This window comes from Pelodiscus sinensis, chromosome 16 (genome assembly GCF_049634645.1).
Source record: "Pelodiscus sinensis isolate JC-2024 chromosome 16, ASM4963464v1, whole genome shotgun sequence".
NCBI classification, from domain to species: Eukaryota; Metazoa; Chordata; order Testudines; family Trionychidae; genus Pelodiscus; species Pelodiscus sinensis.
This window is the reverse complement of record NC_134726.1, coordinates 1,954,929-1,979,692: the sequence shown is the minus strand read 5'-3', so window position 1 is coordinate 1,979,692 and position 24,764 is coordinate 1,954,929. Positions and strand designations below refer to the sequence as shown.

At 50.6% G+C, this 24,764-nt stretch overlaps 2 protein-coding genes across 3 annotated transcripts in view; one reads left to right on the top strand and one right to left on the bottom strand.

The window, feature by feature from the left end:
* The window catches only part of VRK3 (VRK serine/threonine kinase 3), a 27,576-nt gene extending 5,647 nt beyond the window's left edge, over positions 1-21,929 (top strand). Inside the window, exons 7-14 of one of the 2 annotated variants that reach the window (XM_075899033.1) lie at positions 860-944; positions 1,569-1,671; positions 2,125-2,217; positions 2,446-2,578; positions 3,234-3,354; positions 3,552-3,610; positions 4,172-4,320; positions 5,146-5,434. In XM_075899033.1, the coding sequence (XP_075755148.1) occupies positions 860-944; positions 1,569-1,671; positions 2,125-2,217; positions 2,446-2,578; positions 3,234-3,354; positions 3,552-3,610; positions 4,172-4,320 (743 nt within the window). In that variant the 3' untranslated portion in view covers positions 5,146-5,434. Of the gene's footprint in view, positions 1-859; positions 945-1,568; positions 1,672-2,124; positions 2,218-2,445; positions 2,579-3,233; positions 3,355-3,551; positions 3,611-4,171; positions 4,321-5,145; positions 5,435-20,060 lie in introns of those variants that run through there. The other variant, XM_075899034.1, reaches the window with a different exon arrangement.
* On the bottom strand, positions 6,632-24,764 carry CCNF (cyclin F). Its single transcript, XM_075899032.1, has 17 exons — positions 24,610-24,764; positions 18,908-19,062; positions 18,121-18,227; positions 16,947-17,014; positions 15,972-16,165; positions 15,554-15,607; positions 14,798-14,902; positions 14,267-14,344; positions 13,677-13,828; positions 12,973-13,137; positions 11,967-12,090; positions 11,346-11,526; positions 10,864-10,951; positions 10,179-10,278; positions 9,792-9,922; positions 9,304-9,473; positions 6,632-8,447 (listed from the first exon to the last, which is right to left on the bottom strand). Exons 1-17 carry the CDS (start codon positions 24,620-24,622, stop codon positions 7,978-7,980), a joined length of 2,355 nt encoding a protein of 784 aa, XP_075755147.1. The 5' UTR covers positions 24,623-24,764; the 3' UTR covers positions 6,632-7,977.

Genomic DNA, 24,764 nt, shown 5'->3' with positions numbered 1-24,764 from the left:
GTTAAGTCTAGGGCCTGGGCAGCAGGAGTAGGGATCCGGGTCAATCCCACCACCATTGTATATGGGTCACAGGGGTCTGTGCCTTCCCCTTCTCTCAGTACCTTGGGTGGCAGCATCCCGCACCTCTCCCCTGTCCCTGGCAGCCTCATACCCCTCCCCCATCCTGCCACCCCTGCTGCCTGCCACTGATCCCCACGGAGCTTTCTATGTCTCAGCTGGGGGCTGCTCCTGTGGCCTTTATGGGGGCAGCTCAGGCAGCAGGATGAGCCGGGGCCCAGCGCGGCGGGTCTGTCTCTGGGGGGAGGAAAGGCGGCTCCTGCACCAGGTGCTGGCTGGGTGCCCTCCTGGCTGGCAGAATCCCTTGGCCAGGAGCATGGCAAAGCCACGCCCGTCTGTCCGGTCCTCCTAGGGTTGCCAGGTGTCTGGTATTGACCCGGACAGTCTGGTATTTTTGCCTCCTGTCCAGTAAAAAATGCAGAAAATACTGAACGCCTGAAATGTCCGGTACTTTCTGATTGTTTTCCCTGCCAGGAGGCGAAAATACTGGACACCTGGCAACCCACTTAAAACTGGGCCCAGCCCCTGGACACTTCTCTCCCCCCCTCCCCCGCTTACCTGGTTCTGCAGGGGCTTGTCTTGTGGCTGGCAGAAAAACAAAGTGGCCACCAGCAAAAAAGCCGCCTCTTAAAGGGGCCGTGCTGATTTTGAATTTTTTTTTTTTGCTTAACTGCTGTCAGGTCCCTTTTTTGTTTTTTGTTTTTTTTTCAATAGAATTTTTTTCCTGGTGTGTTTTTTGGGTGGGGGAGGAGGGTGTTTGGTATTTTTGGTTAAACCATCTGGTAACCCTGTGTCCTTCTAGTGGAGAAGTGGAAGAAGATGCACTCAGTTCCCTTGCTGGGGATCCCAAATTGCATTGGATTTGGACTCCATGGGAGTAACTACAGGTACGGGGGGGTTGCAGGGGGCAGCTGGGGCGTTCCCGCCTGCCCCGGCCTCCCCCCTCCCCGCCAGGCTCTTGCATCTCCCTCTCAACAGCGCCCGTTTCTGACCCCCCCCCGCCACTGACCCGGTATCTGCAGTGGCCCCTCAGCCGAGTACTGTGAGCCTGGTCTCACCTCCCAGTTAGCCTCCAAAATGCTGCAGATAAAGTCCCCTTCCTGCACTGCTCCTCCTGCATTCCAGTGCTACTCTGATGACCTTGCTACCACTGCCTGCTGTTCTCTCCAGCCCCTTCTTCCGCTCCTGTGCGTGCAGCTTGGCTTGGAACCCTCCCTGTGCCCGGAGAGCCCTCCCTCCTCCTGCTTCCCCTCGCCTGGCTCTGGGGACGGGAACGTGGTAACCCAAAGGGCCCTGGCAGACACGCCCGTGGGAATGCTGACCTGCCAGCGTCTCCCTCTCCCCTCCCCAAACGGGCTCTGCTGTCAGAGGGAAGCCGGGCCGCTGCTAAACTAGAGAGAAAGGGAAACCAGTTCAGCTCCAGACCGGTACCTGAGCTACCCAAAGAAGCTTTGAGACGCTCCTGTGACAGGTGCTGACCAAGTGCCATGTGATGTTCTCTCCCCTCCCAGGTTTCTGGTGTTCCCTGCGCTGGGGCGAAGCCTTCAGTCGATCCTGGACGATGGTGCAAACATACTGACCGAGAAACCAGTCTTCCAGATCGCCATCAGGGTGGTATGTGGCAGGCACCTCCCTGAGGGGAGGGAGGGGGGGTTCACAGCTGGATTCTCTCTGGTCCTCGCAAGGTTTGGTCCCAACCCTGGAACTGGGCCGTGGCTGATTCCTGTGCATGGCCTTTGGCAAACAGCATCACTTGCGTTCTGTTGACACCCTCGCACCAAAGAGCGAGCAACGTACGAGGGTGACTTGCTCAGAACCAGACTTTCTGGAGCACTCAGCACCCGCAAACCCATGCAAGTCAATGGGCGCGAGCGACCTCTGAAGCTCGGTACAGCAGACTGAGCAGGTCACGTCTCTGATCTCTCAGTAGGATAACGTTGCACTAGGGCATGGGGCTAGCGGCCAATGAATGCCCAGCCCCCAGGGACTGGATGAGCCTGGGACGATGCTCTGGCTCGGTGCTAAGTGGGGATGCCGAAGGGCTGACGTCTCCCGTTCTGCCCCTAGCTAGACGCCCTGGAGTACCTCCACGAGAATGAGTACGTGCACGGGAACGTCACGGCCGAGAACATCTACGTGAACCCAGCCGACCTCGCAGAGGTAGGAGTGAGGCCGGCAGGAGCAGCAAGAGGCCGAGCCCTGGCCAGAGCGCTCTCGGGAGGGGTGGCGCAGGGCCCCCCGCGGTCTTGGAAAGGCTTTGGGCCCCTGGAACTCTTGGAGGAGGGAGGATCGCCTCAACTGGGGAGGGGCCATTGGGCGGTGAGGGGCTCCCAGGGTTACCTCCCCCCCCTTGTGCACTGCCCAGCGGGAGATTTCCGTGTCTCCTAGGTCACCCTGGTGGGCTACTGCTTGGCATTCCGGTACTGCCCTGCGGGAAAGCACGTGGCTCAGCGCGAAGGCAGCAGGACTCCTCACGAGGGCACCATCGAGTTCATCAGCCTGGATGGGCACCGAGGAGCGGGTGAGAGCGCAGCCCCTAGTGAGGCTGTGATGGCTCCTCTCCCAGCCTGCCCTCTGCCCGTCTCCTCTCCCTCCCTGTTCTCCATAAGCTTGCAGCCAGGAACCGTTTCCTCTCTGGCCAGCCTGCTCCCTCCTGCCAGGCAGCCGCTCTGTCCCATGCGGGGCCGTGGTCTAGTGGGTACCTGTAAAGTGTAACGGTGCACTCCTTGCTCGCTCAGGCCCAGTTGTGGGCTCATGGCCATCTCCAGGAGACGCTTCTGGAGATGAAATGCTCAACCTGCTCATCCCAGAAGGGGACCCTCGGGATCTGGCCTGGCCCACGTGGCGGGGAGGGAACCGGAGACGTGGCTGGTCGGTCCGTCCCACCCTTTATCTCCTCAGGCAGAATTGCGAGGCGAGTCGGGGGACCAAGGGCCACCGCTGTCAGCTCCTGCTGCTCCTTGGGGGCACGAGTGGGGACCACTCCCAGGGGAGCTGAGGATCCCAGAGGTGCTTCCCGGGTTGCAGTGAACTGGGGGCTGAGCTGGGCCGAGATCCCAGGAATCCTAAGCGCTTGGCCGCTCTGCTAGGACGTGTTCCCAGCTGTGCAGCCCGGCCCCGTTGGGCGCTCAGATCTAGGCCAGGCCTCCCAAGCTCTGCGGTTCCTCTCCCATCAGGGCCATCTCGCCGGAGTGACCTGCAGTCTCTGGGCTACTGCATGGTGAAGTGGCTGTGTGGCTCCCTGCCCTGGACTGACGCGCCGGCTGATGTGCACAGGGCCATGGAGCAGAAGGAGAGGTGAGCCCTGTACGGGGGCCCCTGGAGTGTGTGAAATCTAAGCGCTGCCTCCACGGAGCAGGATCCCCCGGCCTCCCTGTGTGGGCAGCGGGCTGCAGGGTGCGAGCTGAGCCCGTGTCCGCTTTCCGCTGTTGCCGTCTCGGGCGCGCGGTCCCGTCTCGTGTTGAACGGCATTGTGTGTGCGCTGAACACTGCAGGTACAGCGCAGACGTGGCCGGGCTCCTGCGGGCGTGCTCCAGCCGAAACCCAGTGCCAGGTACGGACTTTTCCCGGCGTCCCCGTGGGTCGCGGTGTGGGAGGCTAGGAACTGGCCTCTCCCCAAGCAGGCTTGGCTGGTGACCGTCTCACCACAGCCATTTGCTGCAGTGCTGGCCTGCCCCTGAATTAACCCCTCTGATCACAAGAGCTGCCCTTGCAGGTCCTGCCCAGTGAGGCTGGGGGAGCTGCAGAAAGACCCTTGCTCTCTGCGTGGGGTGACGCATGCCAGCTCTCAGGCCCCCCCACGAGCCAGTTTCTCTCACTGCGCTGCATGATGCTGGAAGGGGGACCCGTGTACTCGGCATGCAAGTGGGGGAGGGCGGATGCCCAGCCTCGCTGCAGTGGGATGAGGGCCAATGGTCAGTGAGGGGCGGGAACTGGGAGACGTGACGTGAGTTCTAGTCCTGGTGCTGCTGGTGACTCGTTGGGTGGCAGGGGCAGGTGCTTCCCTCGCAGGGCCTGCGTTCCTCCATCTGCTCCGTGGGGGGGGTGTCTTCTGGGAACTCGGTGTGTGCGGGGGGAGCACCCGGCCTTTCCTCTGGCGTCTGCGGCTTTGCAGATGCCCTGTCGAGCTACCTGCAGAGAGCAATGGCCTTGGCCTTTGAGGAGAGGCCAGACTACGAGGCGCTGCGACAGCTCTTGGGGAAGCCGCTGGAGATGAGGGGAGCTTCCGCTTATGACTCAGTGGATCTCAAGGTGGTGCCTTAGGTAAGGCGCGTGGGCAGCAGTCATCCCCCTCCCAGGGATACTGGCCACAGCCTTGTCCCTCTGGGGCAGGTGTTACCCCTTTGAGCGCTGGGGGGCTCACTTTCCATTCCTCAGCCCTGCCTCCTAGCTTCCCTCCAGTAGTGCTGAGACTGGCTGCTGGGTCCCATGGAGAACTTCCTTGGGGGTTGAGGGAGTAGGGTTTCATCAGGAAGAGGGGTGGCTCAGCCTGGCTGGCCCTAGGCCTCTCCCGAACTCCTCCCATCTGTCATTACCGGGAACGCAGCAGCTCTGACAGGGGTAAGAGGTCCATGGGGCCCTGCTCTGTATAAGGGGAGCTGGTTGGCTGGCTGTTCCTAAAGGCTGGAGCAAGCTCAATGCGTGGCCTGTTCTGTAGTGCTGACTGGCTCTGCCTCTGACAGCCGGTCTAGTCAGTCCTTGCTGGGTGGAGGGCAGGAGGAATGAGTATGCCCCACTGTGGGGTAGAGAGCTGCTCAGCTTCATGTCATGCTCATCTATCAAAGCAGGTGCCCAGAGCTCTGCTCAGGGACACCTAGCAGCAGGCACTCCAGCCCCTCCCCAGAAGCACAGGTAGCTCTAGTTTTGCTGAGCTTGGACAACATGCCACGTTCAGAGGCTCCCAGGCCTAGTCTCAGCCCATGTGAGTAGGACCAGCCTGTCTTCTGCCCTTAGGTGTCTCGAGTGTCCATCAGCTTGGGATCTAAGGTGGGCAGGGGATGTGGGCTCCCTAGAGAGCAGGCAGCTGGTCAAGTCCACCCAAATCTGTGCTCCAGCCCCCGATTGATTTTCTTCTTTGTGGCTTTTCAGATCTCAAGACGTTTGACGTGTGGGAAGGGCCCTGCGTGGGGGCAGCCAGCTCCTGCTGTCCTGACACCTCTGTTCCAGAACTCCAAGTGGGGGATTGTTTTTAGAGCTTTTACAGTGATTTTTAGAAAGCTGACACTTGAGCCAATGCTACTGTGACCATTAACCTGGTTTGGAACTACCCAGCAGTGCCGCGGGGATACAGCCTGGGAAGGGGAAAGAATCAGGGACTGTGAATGTGACTCCTGCCTAGTAAACACTGTTTGTTTTGTAATAAACTCCTTGGACAGAGCCCAGGCTGTTCCTAAGCTGATCTGGGGCCTGGAGCCGCTATTTTACTAATCCGACTTGGCCTTTCCCCGGGAAGGCAGGGTTCCTGAGGAGGGAGCAGGCCTGTGTGTGAAGGAACTTGGCTGAGCTCGGAAGCAGGGGCCGGCCTGGAACTAGAAGGGGGGGTTCTTGCGCTCTAGCCACTAGATGGGTGTCTCCCCCCAAAACTGATTGGAAGGAAATTGCAGTTGCTTGTCTAAGACAAAGCACCAGCAGTGAGACCTTCTCCCTTCCAGCCCGTGAGCTTAGTAAAGATTCTGCAGCACAGGGAGGCCCTGCTACTCAAGCCCCCTCACTCTTCAACTGCTGCTCCAGGTGACGTTCATCCAAGGCTGGGATGCTCTTGTGGACGATGGAGCTGAGAGCCAGAATGGGAGTTTGCTGTCTGGCCCCTGCACCTGTAGTCTACGTTGTTACAGGGGGCAAATGGGCAGGAGCCAGACTAGAGGAAACATCCACTTCAGATGACTGCAGTGTTAGCTGCCTGGACCCAACAATCAGGTTATTGTTGGTTCTGGCCATCCAACACACCAGTCAGCTGATGCTGGGGCTGTGCCACTGCATGGTCCCCTCGCCATCTTGTGCTACCAGCCCACTTGTTGTTGGTTTACCCTGTACAGACTAACTCAGCTACCCCCTGAAGCACAGGAAATGTGTCTCCACACTTGGAGAGAAGGAAGCGAGGAGGTTTACCTTTGAACATGCAGGCTGGCTCCCTGGAGTGGCTAGACACCCACTATTCCTTACACTTGAGATCAAAACCACCTCATCTTAAAAAAAAAATTGCCTTGAGCTCAGGCAGAAAATTCACGTGTTGAGTTACAGGGCCAGGAGGCAGCTCAGCTCCTATCTGTGACGGTGGCAGTGTGCTTGATCAGCTGCTGCTTTTCAGTCCATAAAGGCTCACACTAAAGGCCCTTGCTGGTTGCAGCTGCTAAGGTCTGTTTTGTAATAACAGTGGGTCAGATCACTGATCAGCTGTAACTACCAGCCTCAGCCCGAAGGCTGCTGCCAGATGCTGAGTAAGTAATTTTGCCCTTGTGGAACTTGCAGCAGGTCCCAGTTAGATGCGTTCTCCCATCGCAACCTCTTTAGTCAGCTTCTTAGAGACAATCACTGTTCCGCCCCCTCCTGTGTTTTTTTAAATAACAAACATAGCAACAAGTACAAAAGGGCTGTTTTATACAAAAGTCACTACACTGTGAATGGGCATCATCTCTGCCACCACCCTTTCTAATCCCAGGAAGGTAAGCAGAGAGCACAGGTCCAGTGTTATCCAGTCTGGAGCAGGACATGCAGCTGCCAGAAGTCTTGTACCATGGCATCTCTCAACCCTGCACTAGCGCCGCTGTCCCTCTTGGAGCAACTCACTTGTTGGGTCCAATAGCCTCGAGGCCCTCAGATTCCTGGGGCTTTTGCTCTTCTCATACAGCTTGCATGAGATGTGGAATCCTTTGTCCAGTAGTGTGGAGAAAGCACCAGCTCCCCCTTGCTGTCTGGGATGCCATGGGGAGTGGCTAGGATAGGGCTTCATGCAGGTTTCTTTGTTCTTGTCACATTACTGCCTCTGATCTAGTGTTCAAAGGAAATTCAAACCTGCCCATTGGCTCCATTGGCAGCACAAAGAAAATCTGTTGTGCAATAAAGACAGCACCTAACAGTTCTTGCAGCCTGCACCAGTGGTGCTGTAACAAAAGGCACCAGGCAGGAGAGTGGTAGGGCACAGATGGGGTGTTCTTCACTGAGGAAAAACACGCAGCTCTAGGGAGGGCTTGACTGACATTGATGTAAAGTAATTCAGTTGACTGGAGCTACAACAGTGTAGGACTAAGGGACAGCAGCAGCCCAGAGTCTGCCCCAGAGAAGGGGTGTTTAAAAGCTCAAGTATCTCCTTTTACTTTCACCACCCTTTGCTTGGCTCCAGAACATGCCCTAGGGCAGTGTAGTTAATGTCCAGAGAGTGGGAGGGGCACTGGTGGGGAGCAAGCCAACACCTGGCAGCAGCTGGGAGCCTCCAGAGAGAAGGAACAAAGGGAAGGCTGCAGCAGGGATAGTTCCACCACATGGCTGCGTCCTGCCGGAGCGTCTCCTCCATTACGAGTGGCTGGGGAAGAACAGGTCATAGCAGCAGTTTTATTCTTTCCTCTTCCCATGCAGAAGTCAGCTTCCACTAGGCAGTGCCCTGTACAATCAAGATGGCTTTAGGGAGCACCCAGCGGTTCTAGGTTTTCTTTCCACATGCTCAGCACTGGGGTGGAGAAGGAGAAGGTGTCAATTTGCATAGGATCAAGGCTGTGGGGAATATTTTAAAAAAGCAGCTGCCAAAAACCAAGATGGGTCAGCACTAAGCCTCAGGAGCAGGCAATGGAGCTTGAAGAGCAGGATGGGTATGGGCACCTTGCAGGAGGCTGCTAGGGAGACTGATTTATTCACTACCTTCCCTGCAACACTACGCCACAATACTGGTTCCAAGAGCCATCTGCACAGACAGCAAACAGCATGAAATCAGAGGCTCAAGAAGCCCAAGTTCATTCTCTCCTCTTCACTGTGCTCAGCCACGTTTTTCCGTTTGACTTGCCTTCTCTCCGCCCTGCCAATAGCAGCCCTGGGCCAGACAGACTGTAACTGTGATTTCAAGTAGGGAGGCAGGGGTGGGCCCTTGTTCACAGCACTCCCCAGAGACAGCACTGAGGTAGTTTTGAGCGGTGCTCCAAAGCTGCCATCGACCGAGGAAGTAGGACTGGCACTGTGGACAGAGGAGTAGCCGGAGCTGGCTTCTAGTGGGGGTTCTTTCTGGCCAGGAGCAGCGAGCCACTGTTTATCTGCATCTGACTGCAGAGATGCAACCCGTGCTGGTCTATCTTGGCCCGGCTGTTCTGAAGCAAGGCTGTCTTCATCACTGGAATCCTGACAGCAGTGCTCAGCTGGATCCAGGTAGACCACAGTTACGTCCAGGACTCCACTGGCAGCGGTCACTAGAAGAGGACACAGAAGAGTGATTTGCATCTACCTGAGCAGCAGAGGAGTCAGAGGCAGGAACTCCAGTTCTAAATCCTGGGTGATTAACTCCCTCTGGGGCTTCAGAGAAAGTCACATGCTCTGACTCTCCCTTGTGCGAAGTGGGGACTTCTCATCCACAGGTATGTTATGTTCTAACTGTTGCACGCAGTGGGGACATGGTATAAAAAGCTTGCAGTCACAGCACTAAAACAGGAGAGTCTCTAGTTCTGACCAGTGTTCCCTCTATTTTCCTATCCATGTGTGGAATAAATTTTATTATGTGCTTGTGTGGATGTGCATCACCTGCTGGCGCTCTACTAAGCTGCTGGGCAGCATTTAATCTTTCCTGGGTGGCCGGGCTCCACTGCATGGCTGGCTACAGCCAGATTCCTTAGAGAGCTTTTCCTGGATTAGGGGGGCAGCACAACCCCTCTACATGCAGTCCTGAGGACTCCCCTTCACTCAGCATGTGGCTCCAAGTGCCCAGTGCTATCTGGAAGCAGCAGCAGCACAGACAATGCTCAGAAATGCTGGCTGCATTTTCTACACTCCAGCGGCTGCTGCCACAGAGCAAGAGCCCTCCAAGTCTTGCAGGGAAACGTTTTGCAGCAAAGCAAGTGGGAAGAGATGTTGGCCTCTCAAACATTTGGCAGTTACAGACTGGGGGGAAGAATCACCCTGTTACACCAGAAAAGGGACCTTCCTTCAGCAACTGTGTCCTCGTGAAAGCGTTTGCACCTGTCCAGCAAGAGGAACCGGACTTTGGGAGGCTGCCGAGAAGAGCGCTTGGTTTCTCTTGAGTGCAATCCAAGAAAAAAGTACACAACTTACCATCTCCTTCTCTCTCCCCTTCGCTTTCCTGATCTCCTTCATAACCAGAGCAGGTGTCCAAGCTCCAGTCCAGGAAGTTGTCCAGAAGGCTCTCCTCCTGCGTAGATAGCTCAGCTGTGGGTGTAGTCACGAAGCTGCCCCTGTCTTCCTGAATGCTGTCTTCCCTCCTCCTGTTGCAGGGAAACTCAGAGGTTACTCACTCAGCGCACACATGGAAGAAGTCATCCTGAATCAGGGAACAGGCCAGTCTTCACGCGTTTGGCACTCGCAACTCTTCCAGCAAATGCTAAAGATACAACTGGTCATTTGGTTTGGCCACAGTGAAACTCGCTGACATGAAACCCAAACTTTCCCTTCCAGCCACCCAGAGGAAGAGGCCAAGCAGAGTAAAGGTGATGAAGTGAAGGACTGAATGGCAGCTCAGAAGAAGGGAAGTGGCTGCAAACACAGGAGAGCCCACATGTAGAACAGAGCTTAGTTTGACTTGCCTTTTAGTTCTCTTTCCAGAGGGAGAGCTAAGGAAAGTCTGAATTTCCTCGGGACTTGTGTGTAAGGGACTTGGCTCTGGGTCCTCCTGTTTCACACCTAACAATGAACACAGCTGGCTGTGACTCATCACCTAGAAAACAAGAGAGCCTAGTCAGACACCAGCAGCCCTCCCAGCACCAAACGCCCAAAGCTTCTCTAGGATCAGTAGGTCTCCTTGGCATGGATAGTCCAGCTCGCTCCCAAGTGTGAGTAATGCCAACACCACTGCATTTTTCACCTTCCCTGGGGGACTGAATTGCACTTGTTACTTTTCAGGGCATTGGATCTCTACTACACTGGTTGCTCTGCTTAAGAATGGAGAACAGAACAATAAAGCTACTCCTCACCTTCTCCCTGCCAATTTCTTCATAGCGCTCATCTTCAAATCGTTGTCTCACAGCCGTCAACACCACCTGCCTATAATCCTTTGGGACATCATCATGGAAACTGGGAAGACAGAAAATCACAGCACAGGCCTTACAAGGCACGTCAGGAAACAAAGTTGATAGAAAGAACCCTCTGACCTAAACCCTCCCTTCACGGCTCCGGAGAACGTTTCCTCTCAGTTCTGAGGTAACAGGCCAACAGCAGTTCATCAGGGAGGCGGAGTAACAGGACTAGCTCAGCTTCCGAGACATCCCCCTCCCCCTTCTTCTCCTTGCCACTTTGTCATGTTTTCAGCAGGGCGCGGGATCTGGGCACTGAGATACTGTCAGACAGAGGAGCTTCCAGCCCTGCTGGGGATCTTCCTGTAGTTTGCCAATAAGCAAATCCCAGCCTTGTGACTCAGGACACTGGGCAGGCTGAGGATAGTAGTAATGAGATGCACACTCCCTAGAGCCACTGTTCAGAGCTATGTACTAGCTCTCCAACCTCTCCCATGTCGGGGGGAGTGAGGTGTACTCTCACCAATGCTACTGCCTCAGTTCTGAGACACTAATGAAATAGCAAAGCGTCATTATCAAGACTTTGCTGCTGGTCTGTAACACTCCCTGCACTGAGCGCTACTCAGCAAGGTTCTGAAGGTTATACCATTTTTGGTATAGGCTCAGCACACCGGGTATCAGGTCTTCAAGAGAGAATCCAGTGCATTCGGACAGCTGGCTGGTCCAAGGATGTGCTGGAGAAGGGAATACACACATTAGCACCTAGAGCTCTGTACTGCAGAAATCAGGCAGATCCTGCCTGCAGATAATCCATTTAAAACTCAGAATCAATTGTGGGGCTCCAACAGCTGCAGGTGGCAGAACCGGAGAGATTCCGTGCAGTGTAATCCAGTCCATAGAATTACTAAAGAAAATTCTTCAGGCATTTCTTCAACCCACATCTCATAGCAAGGCTTGAGCTTGACACAGCAATTACTGGGGAAAAGGGCCAAACCCACCCCATCCTTCTCAACTGTCTTATCTCTAACGTGACTGGAGGCAGGCTGGCACAAACTGCTATCTAGAGGAACAGCAGGATGAACATGCTACCCTGTGGAACCTGCAGGCCCAGTTATGCCTGTTCCTTACCTTGCCGGTGCAGTATCTTAGCCAGTAGCAGTGCTGCAGCAGCCAGATGGGCAGGGGAATATACGCAGAGACCGGTGTTCAATAGCGAGAGCTCGCAGATAAAGCTGTACAGGTGAAGAGTTCTTCTCTCCAAGGGCACTATGTTCAGCAGCACTTCTTTGTAATCCACAATAGTAGGTATCTAATGCATAAAGGAGAACAATGACAAAATTCCACAACGCACTGCACTTAGAATGCAATTGTTCCCATGTGACCCCTTTCCACCGAGGCTCCTTATAAAAGATGGCTTTTTACTACCCCAGTGGTATCAAGATGTTTCCCAGATGCTATTGCAGGCATACATAAGATCTCTGGACTTGGTTCCAAGGGGGTTACACCTGACTTCCCTACAGTGCAATCGCATCACGTGCTTGCAGGTACAGAATTATTTACAACGATCCTCAGACATGCTTACTCAAAGAGCCCGGTCACCTGTCGCAGCAGGGAAGGGTGCTGACTGAAGAAGCCAGGAACACCCAAAACAACATGCAGTCTACAGAGAAGCAGAAGGAGGCTCCACATCTCCCCAGACTCTCCATGACTTAGCATCCCACCCCCACCCTCCTGCTTTTCCAAACTTACCCTTATCTTGCCTTCCAGGGCAGAGATGATCTCCCCCATCATCCGGACTAGATCTTCATATTTGTATGTGTTGTCCGTTAGCCACACAGCTTCCCGTATTGTCAAGATCTCTTTGCTAATGAAACTGCAATATTAGAAGAGCGTTAGCATTGGGGCCAAGGCAGAGCCACACACGCTGAGCTCAGGTTGCATGCAAACAGCCACAGCTATCCTTTGCAATGGAGAACATACAATGGCCAGACTGGCTCAAGATCACGGTCCACCTAGCTCAGTGTCTGCCCACAGTGGCCCGTGCCAGGTGTCCCAGAGACACCTGCACAAGCAAGACAGGGAAGTTAGTGCAGGTTAGGAGAACGTCAAGTGTTTCCAGAAGACAATGCCCTGTCAATGCCACCTTTCACTTCATCCGGCTTCTTTAGCATAGCACTGATTAGAAGGCCAAATCCTAGAGCCATTTTCACAGGTATAATTTCCATGGAAAGGCTGCAGAACCAGACCTATTCCTTGTGCCTGGAATTCAGTCTCCTGTTTGGCAGCATCTCTTTTTAAACCCTGGAGCCTTGGAAACAGCAGAAGTACTGGAATCAATCCCACATAACACAGTAGGCCAGGAACACGATGCTTCTTCTCTGCCACAAAGTCTTGTTTTCCAAACAGCTTGAATACACACGTAGGTGCACACCTGCTTTTCTGAGTGGCTTATGGCAAAGGGGCTGATCCCAAGGATAGTGCTGACCTGTTCCTAGTAGGATTTCTCATGCTAAGCTACTTTAAGACGATAGTTCTTTAAAGGGGCTGTCATGTGCCATATGTAAATAAGTGCCTGGGTGGCAGCAGCATCATTATGTTACATTTGGAAACATTAAGAAGCTTTACACTGAAGAGAGCAGTTGTCCTGTAAAGGGACAAAGAAGGCTAGTTTTAGCTGTTACTAGTGCAGTAGAGAAAGCAGAATGTGATAGCTACAGGCTAGGTTTGCATCACCATTGATGCATCAAATACTAACCGTGTACAAATGACCATGCATGCGATTCCCAAAAGCTGGAGCCTGGCCCGGGATACAGGTCTCAACTTCAGGTACCGATCAACACACCCCACTGTCATATGAAGACAGAGACTGGAGAAATCCTTCATGGTGGCCACTTCTACCAGCCAGTCGATCAGGATGTACCTAGATAGGAGATAGTCACAGTAGCCATCCAGAGGTGCTACACAACAGCTGTGACATCAGAGATTCTCTGCACGTAAGACTTTTATCCTTTCAAAAGTTATTAGCCAACAAAATATTGAACATCAAAACAGGACTTCAGTAAAGTGTCCTGTTGCATCTAGTTAAAAGGGCAGACACTTGACTCAAACTGTGGGGCTGATGGACCATGGTAGGTATTTAGGCAAACTGGCAAATTAATGCAAACTGCAGGTAAGAGATGCCTTAAAATATGAACGTATCAAAGTAAGAATCCATTCCATGCTGGTTCTAACCAGGAGCACAGTGTAATTAGCAACATTCACAAAGTACAAACTTCGCCATTGCACTTCACTGCTTGCATCTCAGAACTAATGGAGAAGTCCGCAAAGAGCGTAATGATCTGGCAGGTTGCATCTCTTCCCAGACAGAACTAAAACTAGCCCAAGGAAACAGCAGCAGCCTTTCCTGCCATGTCATCCACATTTCTGTATCAGAGACCTGACTGCTCAGCTTGTCTTTACCTCATTGTTTCGTTCATTCCCTTCTGCACAGTGAAGATGCTTTGCTTTCTGACTGGGAGGGAGGCCTGGAAGAGCTGAGACACCAACTCATTGGAGGCTTTTGCTTCTAATCCTAGCTGGTTTCCATTCCCACAGACTTTGGCTAAAGATACCTACAGCAGGCAGACAAGAGGGGAAATGTAAATAGCAAGTGAGCTATTTCCCATTTGGACAGAGAAACAACCTGAACTGAAAGTGAGAGAGAACCCATGACTTTTTCCCATTCTAAATACAGTGAAGCCTAGCTTATGGGGCCCACTCCAGAGACACTGAGAACAAACAGGTGTTACGTTGCACACAACACGTGTGCTGGATTTTGGGACAGGCTCTTCAGACTAAAGATGAGCCCTTGCTCAAGTTTTTGTGCAAGTGCAGTTATTTTCTGAAGGTTACTTTGCAGAGTACATTTAAGTATTTTCTGAGAGGCGCTTTAGCTTCCATTCTTAATGGCCAGCCACTTGATCCACGTTTAAGTGCTCGTGCCTTTCTATGCCAGCATGGAGAGGGCATGCAAAAAACCAACATCTTAGTGTCATTAGTCAAAGTCTTACCTGGGCTTCCCAGCAACCCTTTGCTGCATAGTCCCTTAGTTTCCTGAGGCTCTGAAGATATCTACCAGGATCGGACATCTAGAGAAAAGGAATATAAACAGCATTAAGGCTTTGCCCCTTTTGTCTAGGGCAGAGACCCATTTGGTACAGTATCTGTGAAGGTTGGAGTACACCTCCTAGCCAAAGGGATCACTTCTGCTCTTCTGTCCTTTGTAGGAAAAGCCTCACACCATCAGCCTCTTTCTGTGAAGGATAATCCTGGGCTTAAGGAATTGAACAGGGACTAAAGAGATCAGAGTTCAAGTCTCAGTTGGACCACAGACTTCCAGCGTGATGTGGACAAGTCACTGAATCTCTGCATTTATCTTCCCAGTCTGTAAAAAGCAGATACTACTGCCTCTCGCCATTAATCCACCTGGGCTGTTTAGACAGCTGGTGTCTCAGACATACACAGTACTCTTCACAGAGCTCTACTCCTGGTGCCACTGTATTAGAGGTGAAAAGATTGTTTTCAGAGTCAAATGTACTCACAGCAGCTCTTCTGTTGCTTTCCCAGAGGAGGTAGGAGCTGTTTAAGCAACCCTGCTTTGAAGACTCTTCAAACATTTCAAGGGCTTCTTTCCTTTTTTCTTCATCCTGAAAAATAAATAATGTTTAACCTTTTTATGGTACATTCCCAGTCAGAAGGGCACATGAGCCCCCAAGAGGTATAGAAAGTCTTCAGATTAAAAGCTACAGTCCAGAATCTTTTATCATCGGGAGCCTCCTCCAAAATATTCAAGATGGTTTCCGGGACCACTGCAGGCACCGTCTTTTGCAGCTTTCCGCAGGTAATCAAAAGCAATTTAGGACTCCGAGCAGCCAGTATGCCTCTTCCTTTGGAACGCAGCGTGACATCTCAAAAGGACACTATCAGATGTCCCATACTGTAAGCCCAACAAGCAGGCCTAGTAGTTACATCTACTTTCAGCTGATGTCAACAGAGCTGCACAAGTTTAATGCAGCAGAAAACATGGCCCGGGATTTGACCCACACCGAAACTTAACTTAGATTTCAAATCACTTTCCCTTTAAATAGTAAAGGGCCTGCACAGACTTTTCGGGCCCTTCTGCCACTATAAAGGAAAAAGTAAAAATCTTTCACACCGGGGGGAACCAAGGACACTTGATTCAATCTCAGATGAAGGTAATAACATAACACATTGAGCATTTGAAAAGTCAGAGGACGTTTGTATTGTAAAATTGAAACTCCCAAATTCCCAAACCCAACAGCAGGAACATTACCCACCTCAAAGAGACTTAAAACCTTAGCCAAGCAGTGCAGAATAGATCCTTTCTGGGCCTAAAAGAGAGTTTTAGAAGTATACATTATTAAAGAGAACCAAAAAGTGAGAGACTTCTCCAAAACAGTCCCAAGGCTAGAGCTGTGTCTGCTCTTGGCCTTTCATGAACTGACATTCTCTGCTCCCACCTTCACTGTTCCATCAATTTTGAGATGGAAATTAACCCGCAAGGGCAATCATGGCACAATCCTTGGACAGCTACCAAGCAGTGCCTCTCTTGCACACTGATTTTGCTCTGGATTAACTTTCATTTTCAGCAGTGGGAAAAGTGGCATGAGAGCAAGATATTCTTGAGAAAAATGGAGATGTAATTCTGATGTGCTGTCCTGCCCTACTGCCACAGACAGAAAGAGCACCACTTACTTTCTGCAACTGACACTCTGCTTTGAGGCTCTCGTAGACCACAGCTTTACAACAGCTTCCACTCACAGACCACGGGGGACGAATAAAGAGCCAGATAAACGGGGCTGCGCAGACATTCAGACGTTCTGTCAGGCTGAAGAAATGAGATGCCTTTAACCCATTCACTTCTGCGCGACCCTCATCGGAGATGGACACTGAATAAGTGAAACAGATGCTTTAAAGAGGGAACAGAAACGAATCCAGAAGATCTGCCTGGAATGTAATAGAGCTACAGCACAACAGTCAGCAGGATGGTTTCATGCAAATGGTAACAGGTGGCAGAAGGATGGAACAGGGCTTCCCCTTCATTCATTGGTATAGAAGGTCATGCCAATTTTCTTCCACAATTTGATCTGAGGAAGTGGGTCTGGCCCATGAAAGCTCATCATCTAATAAACCATCTTGTTAGTCTTTAAAGTGCTGCATAGTCCTGCCTTTTGTTTCAGCTGGACCAGACTAACACGGCTACATCTCTCTTACTATTCATTCATTGTGATACTTTTGATAGGCAAAATGACATGACCAAAAGTCATTAGCAGAATTGTGTCATAGTCAGCCCACAGTGCTGTGTAGCTCTCAGCCTAGGGTGTTTTCAGAAGGGTCAGCGATAGTGGCATTCCAGCCCCAGCATTTCAGTGGCCAGGGAAATGCTTGCAGTGCTGTTGGCAGCTCTCACAGAGCAAGCACAATGGTACAGAAGACCTGGCCACATATTCAGAAGTGGGGGAGGAGGGGAGATGTAATCTGTCTGTCTTACATGTGCACAAAATAATCCAAACACCCAAAGTACTAGGTATAAAGATTTGACTCGCAGCCAATAAAAAGAATCCAAGCTTTCTGATTTGTCTTTACTATACAACTTTTGTTCTTTTAAACAGAAGTAGATCATTCATGGCTTTTCCCTCTGCCATTGCTAGGACTTGCTTTGACACTTACAGCCTTCGTTGTACAGGTATGCTACGCTCAGCTTCACCGCAGCTTCAAAGTTACCCCTTTCAGCGGCCCTAAGCAAGAGTACAAAAAGGTTACTCAGATTTAGTCTGGGGGCATCTGAATCGTGAAGATTTCAGTGTAGCAAGAGACCTTCCTATTTCTACTAGGTGGCCACAGCTCCAGAACGCATTGGAAAAATTCAGAACTTGCACCTCTGACACACAGGACGGTTACACAGTCACTAGACAGATTCAGCTCTTATGATCTGCCTTTGTCCATACATACTTTTTTCAAATAGTGTCTTCACTTTTTCAAAATACAATTTTTGCTTGCAACTTTAGATTTTTTAAAGTTAAACTATGGAATGAGTCTAAGTATTAGTCTTAAAGCTTTTAAAACACAATTTTGCAGTCTTTTGGTCCAGGTTTCTGGCCTACAAGTTTATAGGGAAACAATTATCAGGGAAAAGTAGCAATACTTTCAGCTGATGCACTACATTCCATCAGAGGACTGCAGAGCACTTTGTAGATAGATTCCATTTACACTGCAGATACAACTATGGCCCCTGTTCCAGTTAACAAGACAATTTCAACATGAAGCGTAGACAAGAAACTAAGTGCTTGTAATCACATTAACGGGGAGATTTTCAAAGGCAGAAAAGGAAGTTAGGTGTCCAGTTGTCTTTGAATGTCAGTGGGAACTGGCTACCTAATTTTTCTCTGCGCCTTTGAAAACCCCTAATGCATAGACCAGGGCTACTCAACTTTGGAAGCCCCAGGGGCCACGATGATACTCACAGCACATGCTGAGGGCCACAACGTAAGTGTGGTTGCATGTACATGCAAATCTATGCAAATAGCTTCTTTCACACTGATGGGCATGAATACAAAGCACTTCTCACAATGCCCCAGCACTCCTGACACCACCTCTTTGAGGGCTAGAAACACCGACACCTTGTACCCATCTGTTCCAGCCAGCCCACCCGCTTACGTCTTTCAGTGCTCACCCCACCTGGAAGACGTGTTCCCAGTGGAGGCCACGTTCAAAGGATCCTACCCATGGGCCATGTTCAAAGGATCCTACCCATGGGCCGCTTGTTGAACCCTGCATAAACCGAACTGCGGGCCTTGTGTTGAGTAGCCCTGGCATAGACCATGCCTTGATTCCTGTTTGTTACCTTTCAAACATCTTCAGATTGTTTGGAGAAGGCCATATTTCTTGAAAACTTGCACATGCCCAAACACTAGCATGATTATCTACAAGGTACTTAAGATGTGAATGCACCTAGGGGAAAAAACAAAAGTACATTACTACAATGCACAGGGTTCTACTGAAAATTATTATTTTGGTCTACTCTTAGGGCCATGTTAACATGGCAAAAGTAGATTTTTGTACAACTATAGTTCTACCTAAGAAAATAAGAATGGTCATACTGGGTCACACCAAAGGTCCACCTATCCCAGAATTTTCTGAAAGTGGCCAACGCCAGGTGCCCCAGAGAGAACAAACAGAACAGGCAATCATCAAGTGATCCATCACCTGTTGCCCATTGAGCTTCTGACAAACAGAAGTTAGGGACCCTAGTCCTGCCCACCCTGGGTGTAGGCATTGATGGACTTCTCCATGAATTTATCTAGCTCTTTTTTTGAACCCGGTTAAAGACCTGACCTTCACAACATCCTCTGGCAACGAGCTCCATGGGTTGACTGTGCTTTATTTACATTAAGATTCAGACAGAGAAAAAAGTCAATTTTGGAAAATGAGATATGCATGCTTAACTGAACCAGACTTTTTGGTCAGAATGATTTGGCAAGATAGCTCCCTCCTGAAAACGTTAATTAGATTTACTCTGCCTTGAGGATGCAGCCTTCCCCATGTCCAGTCCTGCCACTGGGAGCCAGAGCTTCACACTGGCAGAGGTAAGCCCCATCCCATTACGGCATGAAGTGGCTTAGCAGACTCACAGCTCGAATGGAGAGGATATCCTCAGCAGGAAGACCTTTCAGAACATGAAACAGAACATCTTCAGGGAGACTCAGCAATGTCAGAACTCGAGGCCGTTTTCTTATCCTTCGCTTTGAAGGGAAAGAAAAGCATCTGGAACATCTACAGTGGATTACTAGAGAAACAAAACACCCAAGCATCTCAGTTAATGAAAGAGCACAATCAAGCAGAAATTTCAGGACAAAAGACAGCAGCTGTAATGAGTACTAGTCCCCATTAACATGAAACTGACTGATGTTACTGAGATTGCTCTACTGCACCACAAGCTATGTTTTCTTCAGTGAAATGGAAAAATCCATTGCACAGTCACATATAGAAGGGGATCACTAACTCAAGCAAACAGGGCCAGAAGAGATCCCTTGGGCCATTCAGACCAGCATTCTCCACTGTGCAAACTTCCTTTACATGCAATTCCCATTCATGCAGTATTTAATATGTGGAAGTATCATCAGTGGTGTGACCAGTTGCCTTAATTTTTTTTTCCTGTCAATATGTTCCTCATGTCTAACCTATCCCTCTCATGGACGGGATGTAAAATCCCATTTACAATGTTCAGTGGTTACATTATGCTTAACTGATTAGCTGGCCTGCTGCGTTGTGCCTGGCCCGAGCAGCCTCCATTCCCCGCCCCCCAGCCTGCTGCACCACAGTTAACAGGTTACTGGTAAGCATCACCCAGGTCACCCTGATTCCACAGCCACCTGTCACTGCTCCTTGAACTACCATCTTCAGAGATTCACACCCTTCCTCCATTGGTTCCGTGATATTTAGATAAGTGACTGAAGTTCACCCCACACCTGCTAGCCCAAGGAGTAAACTAGAGGCAGAGACCAAAGCTAAGGATAGAGATGAAGGGCTCACTAGAGTGTTTAGGACAATACTCTGGTGAGAAGCCCAGTCCTGCTCCCATTTGCTGGGAAGTGCCAGGTTTTGGATTTCTGGAGAAATGCTGACTCTGGATTCTGCTCAGGAGCTCTGTTTTTTGCATCAGTCTGAACAGGAGGTGCCAGAAATGTGACCTGCTAGAAGGGAAAGGGATCTCTCACCCCTTAAGCCCTGACATTACATGAAAGATCTTTTATCACACAACTTTCTTTTTCTTTTCCTCCCTAGCAAACACCTCCAGCACCTGCCCTGGCTCTACTCAGAGCTTTGCCAAGCAGCAGCGGAGTTAAAACGACATGAATCTTATCAATTTCACTGATGCCCACTCTGAAGAGCAGCAGGGACCAGAGACTTGCCAGTTTCATTCTGCTGCTGCTCAGAGCAGCAGCCAAAGCAAATGATGGGGCAGTCTGTTTTAGGGATGTCAAATATCTGTTAATTGAATAGCTGATTAACCTCAGGAATTCTTATTGGTTAGTCAACTAGTCTATAGTCCCCAGGGGTGGGGCCGGCAGCCAGTACGCTGCGGCCTCACTCCCGAGGAACCTCCTGCTACTCTGCGCTGCTGCGCAGGGTGCCAGACGGGAGTTGGTCTGCTACGGTAGCCAGTTTAAAAACTAGCTCTCCTCGCGGACCAGCTGCCTGTTGGCCTGTGCTGCTGCCTCTGTTACAGAGGCAGCAGTGCAGTATGGCAGCAACCCCTATCCAGGGTGGTGTTTGAGCTCATGGACCCAGCTCAAGCCAGAACTGAGCCAGGCTGCCGGCTCATCTGGCTCCCTAATACTCCTAACAAACCTAGGGTCTGCTAACTTGAGTTCTACTAACCCTGGGCTTACATTGCAATGTATTAGGAGCTGATTTTACTGGCTGGGGGAGGAGGGAAAGAATGCGTGTAGTCTATAGCATTAACTTATAAACTTTTGCTTATCGGTTAATTGACTATACTATTACATCCCTAGTCTGTTAACTCAGCTCTGGGTCACATTTGGAAAATTATCTTTGCCACCCTAAAAGCTAGAAACACATATAACCTCTCACTTTTCTGCAAATTGATGGAGGAGGGCTGTTCTTCTTAACATGAACATTTCCTGCTTGGCAATATCAGGCGTATTTTTCAAACCCAATTTGTAGGTCTTTTTCAATGATAATTTACCTGGGAACTCTAATTAGCTCAGTTTTCTTCTAAACGAATCGTGAAAAATACGGGTCCCACTAGGGACCTCAGTGATATTCCACATGCCGGACTTAATGATTTCATTATCTCTTGTTCTATCAATTTCCAACTGATGGTATTAAATATGTTTTCAAATAAGTGTAACTTTACAGAATAATAAAAGTTAGAGAGGTAATATAACAAGTGTACTAAACCATAATAAAGCATACATGGATTAAAGCAATAAAATAAGCCAAGCAGCTGCAAGGACTTGATTATTTATAATCAGGGCTCGCCAAGCGGCAGCAAGCACCGCTTGCCAGCCGCGCAGTTCTGCACCCTGTGCATGCGCAGATTGCTCCGCACCGGCTCTTCCCGTCGCCATGGGCGAGTAGATTACACTATTTGTCGAGCCCTGTTTGTAATTAAACATATTAACACTAGCTAAGTTAACAATAGAACAACGTGATGCACTTCATGGCAATGGCCCCAAAACATTCTTTTCATGGAAGTGTCTCTCCATCTTTCATCCAACTGTGTAGATGGAGAAATGTAAGAACCAAAATAATATTCAAAAGCGTGTCTTTGAAATGTATCATCACATCTTTTCTGATGTGCTCTACTATTTTTGCTTTTACCCTTCCTTTCTAATAAGCCAGTATATGGAAAACCAATGAGCTAGTGCTGTTCTAGCTTATATCCTAGTTTAGATACCACTGTGTTGCATCAGTCTGGAAAGGAGAGAGAACATGGTGAAGCTGCAGGAATGGTCACCAGAAGTACCCCTCTATCTAGCAAGGGCTAGCAACATTTCTCCAGGTAGAGAGACACTCCGTAAGACTGAGTAATACAGTCCCTAGACCTGGGTATTTCCTAATGCAAATGAATAGGTATCTGCCTAGGGGGGGAAAAAGCAACGGGCCACCTAAAATATCCAAACTGAGTAAAATGCAGGACAATGTAGCACTTTAAAGACTAACAAGATGGTTTATTAGATGATGAGCTTTCGTGGGCCAGACCCACTTCCTCAGATCAGATTTTTGATCTGAGGAAATGGGTCTGGCCCACGAAAGCTCATCATCTAATAAACCGTCTTTGTTAGTCTTTAAAGTGCTACATTGTCCTGCATTTTGCTTCAGCTACCCCAGACTAACAAACTGAGTATGTATCCTATTAATACTTTGGAGTTTCCAGGATAACTATTCTAACTAAACATCCATTCTCCTCCTGGTAATAAAAGGCTATATTAATGTAATTTAAAGGGCAATTCTGATATGCACAAATCACTAAATTATTCTCATAGGTATCTCCCCCCCTCCCCCCAATTTCAGCAAGAGAACTACTGCAATGTAAGAAGGAATTCATCTCTAGACTGGCATGCCAATTAAGCCTGTATTCAGAACTGAAACTGACCCACAGTCCAGGAAATTGAATCAAGCAAGACTAGATGGTGGACAATATAGCTCTAGTAGCCCAGAAGTTATATTACAGTGAGTTAACTTTAAAATGGCCTCATACACTATTAACATATCTACATTGTGTATACAAGCTGCATTTCTAATATTTTAAATTCAGGTACTGACTAAACAACAAAAGCATTCCAAAATACATTTAGCAAGCAAAGATAGTGTATTTAAGAAGCAGATCTTCTAGTGTTATGTACCCCATAGCAAGAATCAGAAAACATTCAACTTGGGTGAAGTATTCTAATATTTCTGTCCAATTAATGCAGAAAGTGTAATAAAAAACCCTTTCCTCTTAAAATAAATCTGCCTGCAACAAAATCTACTTGGTAAACCCATTTATAGTTTTTGGCAAAAAAGTAATTCATTAGATGATCTGCAAGCAGTTCACTATGCTCAGATGATAAAAAAGCAAGTTTTGTCTGCTCTGGACATAGGAATCCTTAGCACTTGTGTAAAATTAGGGGAGCTTGCTCCTAGGCTTTTGGTCATACATTCTCCTTTTTCCCTCCATAAGTGTGCCAATTAGCTGCTTCCCTCAGCCAGAGGCAGCCATATTAAATTAGGAATTAATATTGCAGTTTGTATATTATTATATTAAATTTGAATTATCTTTGGACATGAGAGAATGGAGGGTTGCTTAGAGGTCATATTTCAATTGTAGATGTTATCATGGCAAAGATAAAATGAGACTTATATTGAAAAAAACAGGGAACTGCAATACTTGAGTCTGACTTTCAATCTTGTGACCAGCCTGAAATGTCAAAAATCCCTCTAATTCTGAATTAAACTTTTAAAGTATTTTTATTCAAGTCTCTGCTGTTGATGGGGAATTTTGCAATGTGTATATTTCAGTAATTTACATTTCATTCAAACACCCTGTCTTTTGAAGCAAAATCTCATCTGTTCCCTGCAAATCTTGCAGCCACACCTTCATTTCATAAATTATAAAGTAAGGTTATCTTGTGAAACTCTCTGGGTTGATGAGAAACCCAAAGTGACCAAGATAAGACTAGCAGCTCTTTTCTCAAGTCCTGGGTGCCCATGCAGGAACCATGAGTGAGTCCCCTCCCCCTGCAGGCAGCGTCCTGTCCCACTATAGGCTCGGTTGATTTTTAAATCCACCCGCCTAAACCAGTGGGGCTCCCTCTCTTTGGAATTTAAAAATAAAATCTAAAACACACTCTTTTATGAGCACAGGGGAGAAGTAAAAAGGACAATAAGGAGGTGCCAGAGACCATCTGGGGACATGGAGGTGAGGGGATTAGCCCATCAGATGCTGGGAAGGGTATTTCAGACACTACTTAGCCCTCATGTCTCAAATCTGAGAATGCAGGGTCCGAGGCTCAGAGAAACATGCAGCACCCATCCCAAGGACACCCCAGAAAACAGACAGCAGAGCATCCACCCTGCTGGGCTTAACCCCCCCCCCCCCCCCAGCCCCACATGAGGCATCTGGAGTTTGCCAGGGCAAGAGCCCCCTAACCACGGGCTGGCAACCCACTCCCTGCTGGAGCCCCCCGCACGGTGACCCCCCCCAATCCCTGCAGGACCCCCCCCGCACGGTGACCCCCCCAATCCCTGCTGGCCCCCCCCCGCACGGTGGCCCCCCCAATCCCTGCAGGACCCCCCCCGCACGGTGGCCCCCCCCAATCCCTGCAGGACCCCCCCCCCGCACGGTGGCCCCCCCGATCCCTGCAGGACCCCCCCGCACGGTGGCCCCCCCGATCCCTGCAGGACCCCCCCGCACGGTGGCCCCCCCATCCCTGCAGGACCCCCCCCGCACGGTGGCCCCCCATCCCTGCAGGACCCCCCCCCGCACGGTGGCCCCCCAATCCCTGCAGGACCCCCCCCGCACGGTGGCCCCCCAATCCCTGCAGGACCCCCCCCCTGCACGGTGGCCCCCCAATCCCTGCAGGACCCCCCCCCGCACGGTGGCCCCCCAATCCCTGCAGGACCCCCCCCGCACGGTGGCCCCCCAATCCCTGCAGGACCCCCCCGCACGGTGGCCCCCCCAATCCCTGCAGGACCCCCCCCCGCGCAGTGGCCCCCCCCCATCCCTGCAGGACCCCCCCCGCGCAGTGGCCCCCCCCATCCCTGCAGGACCCCCCCGCAGGGTGGCCCCCAGAGAGCCCAGCCCGCCGGGCGCGGGGACGCTCACCGCCCGCTTTCATGCTGCCGCCGGGCTCGCGCTGCGCGTCCCCAGGGAGCCGAGCCGCGCCCGCCGCCAGCCCGCTCGGAATGAGCCCGGCGCCGGGCACGAGGGGCGGGCCCCAGCTCCACGGCCACGCCCCCAGCCCAGCGCGCGTCGCGGAG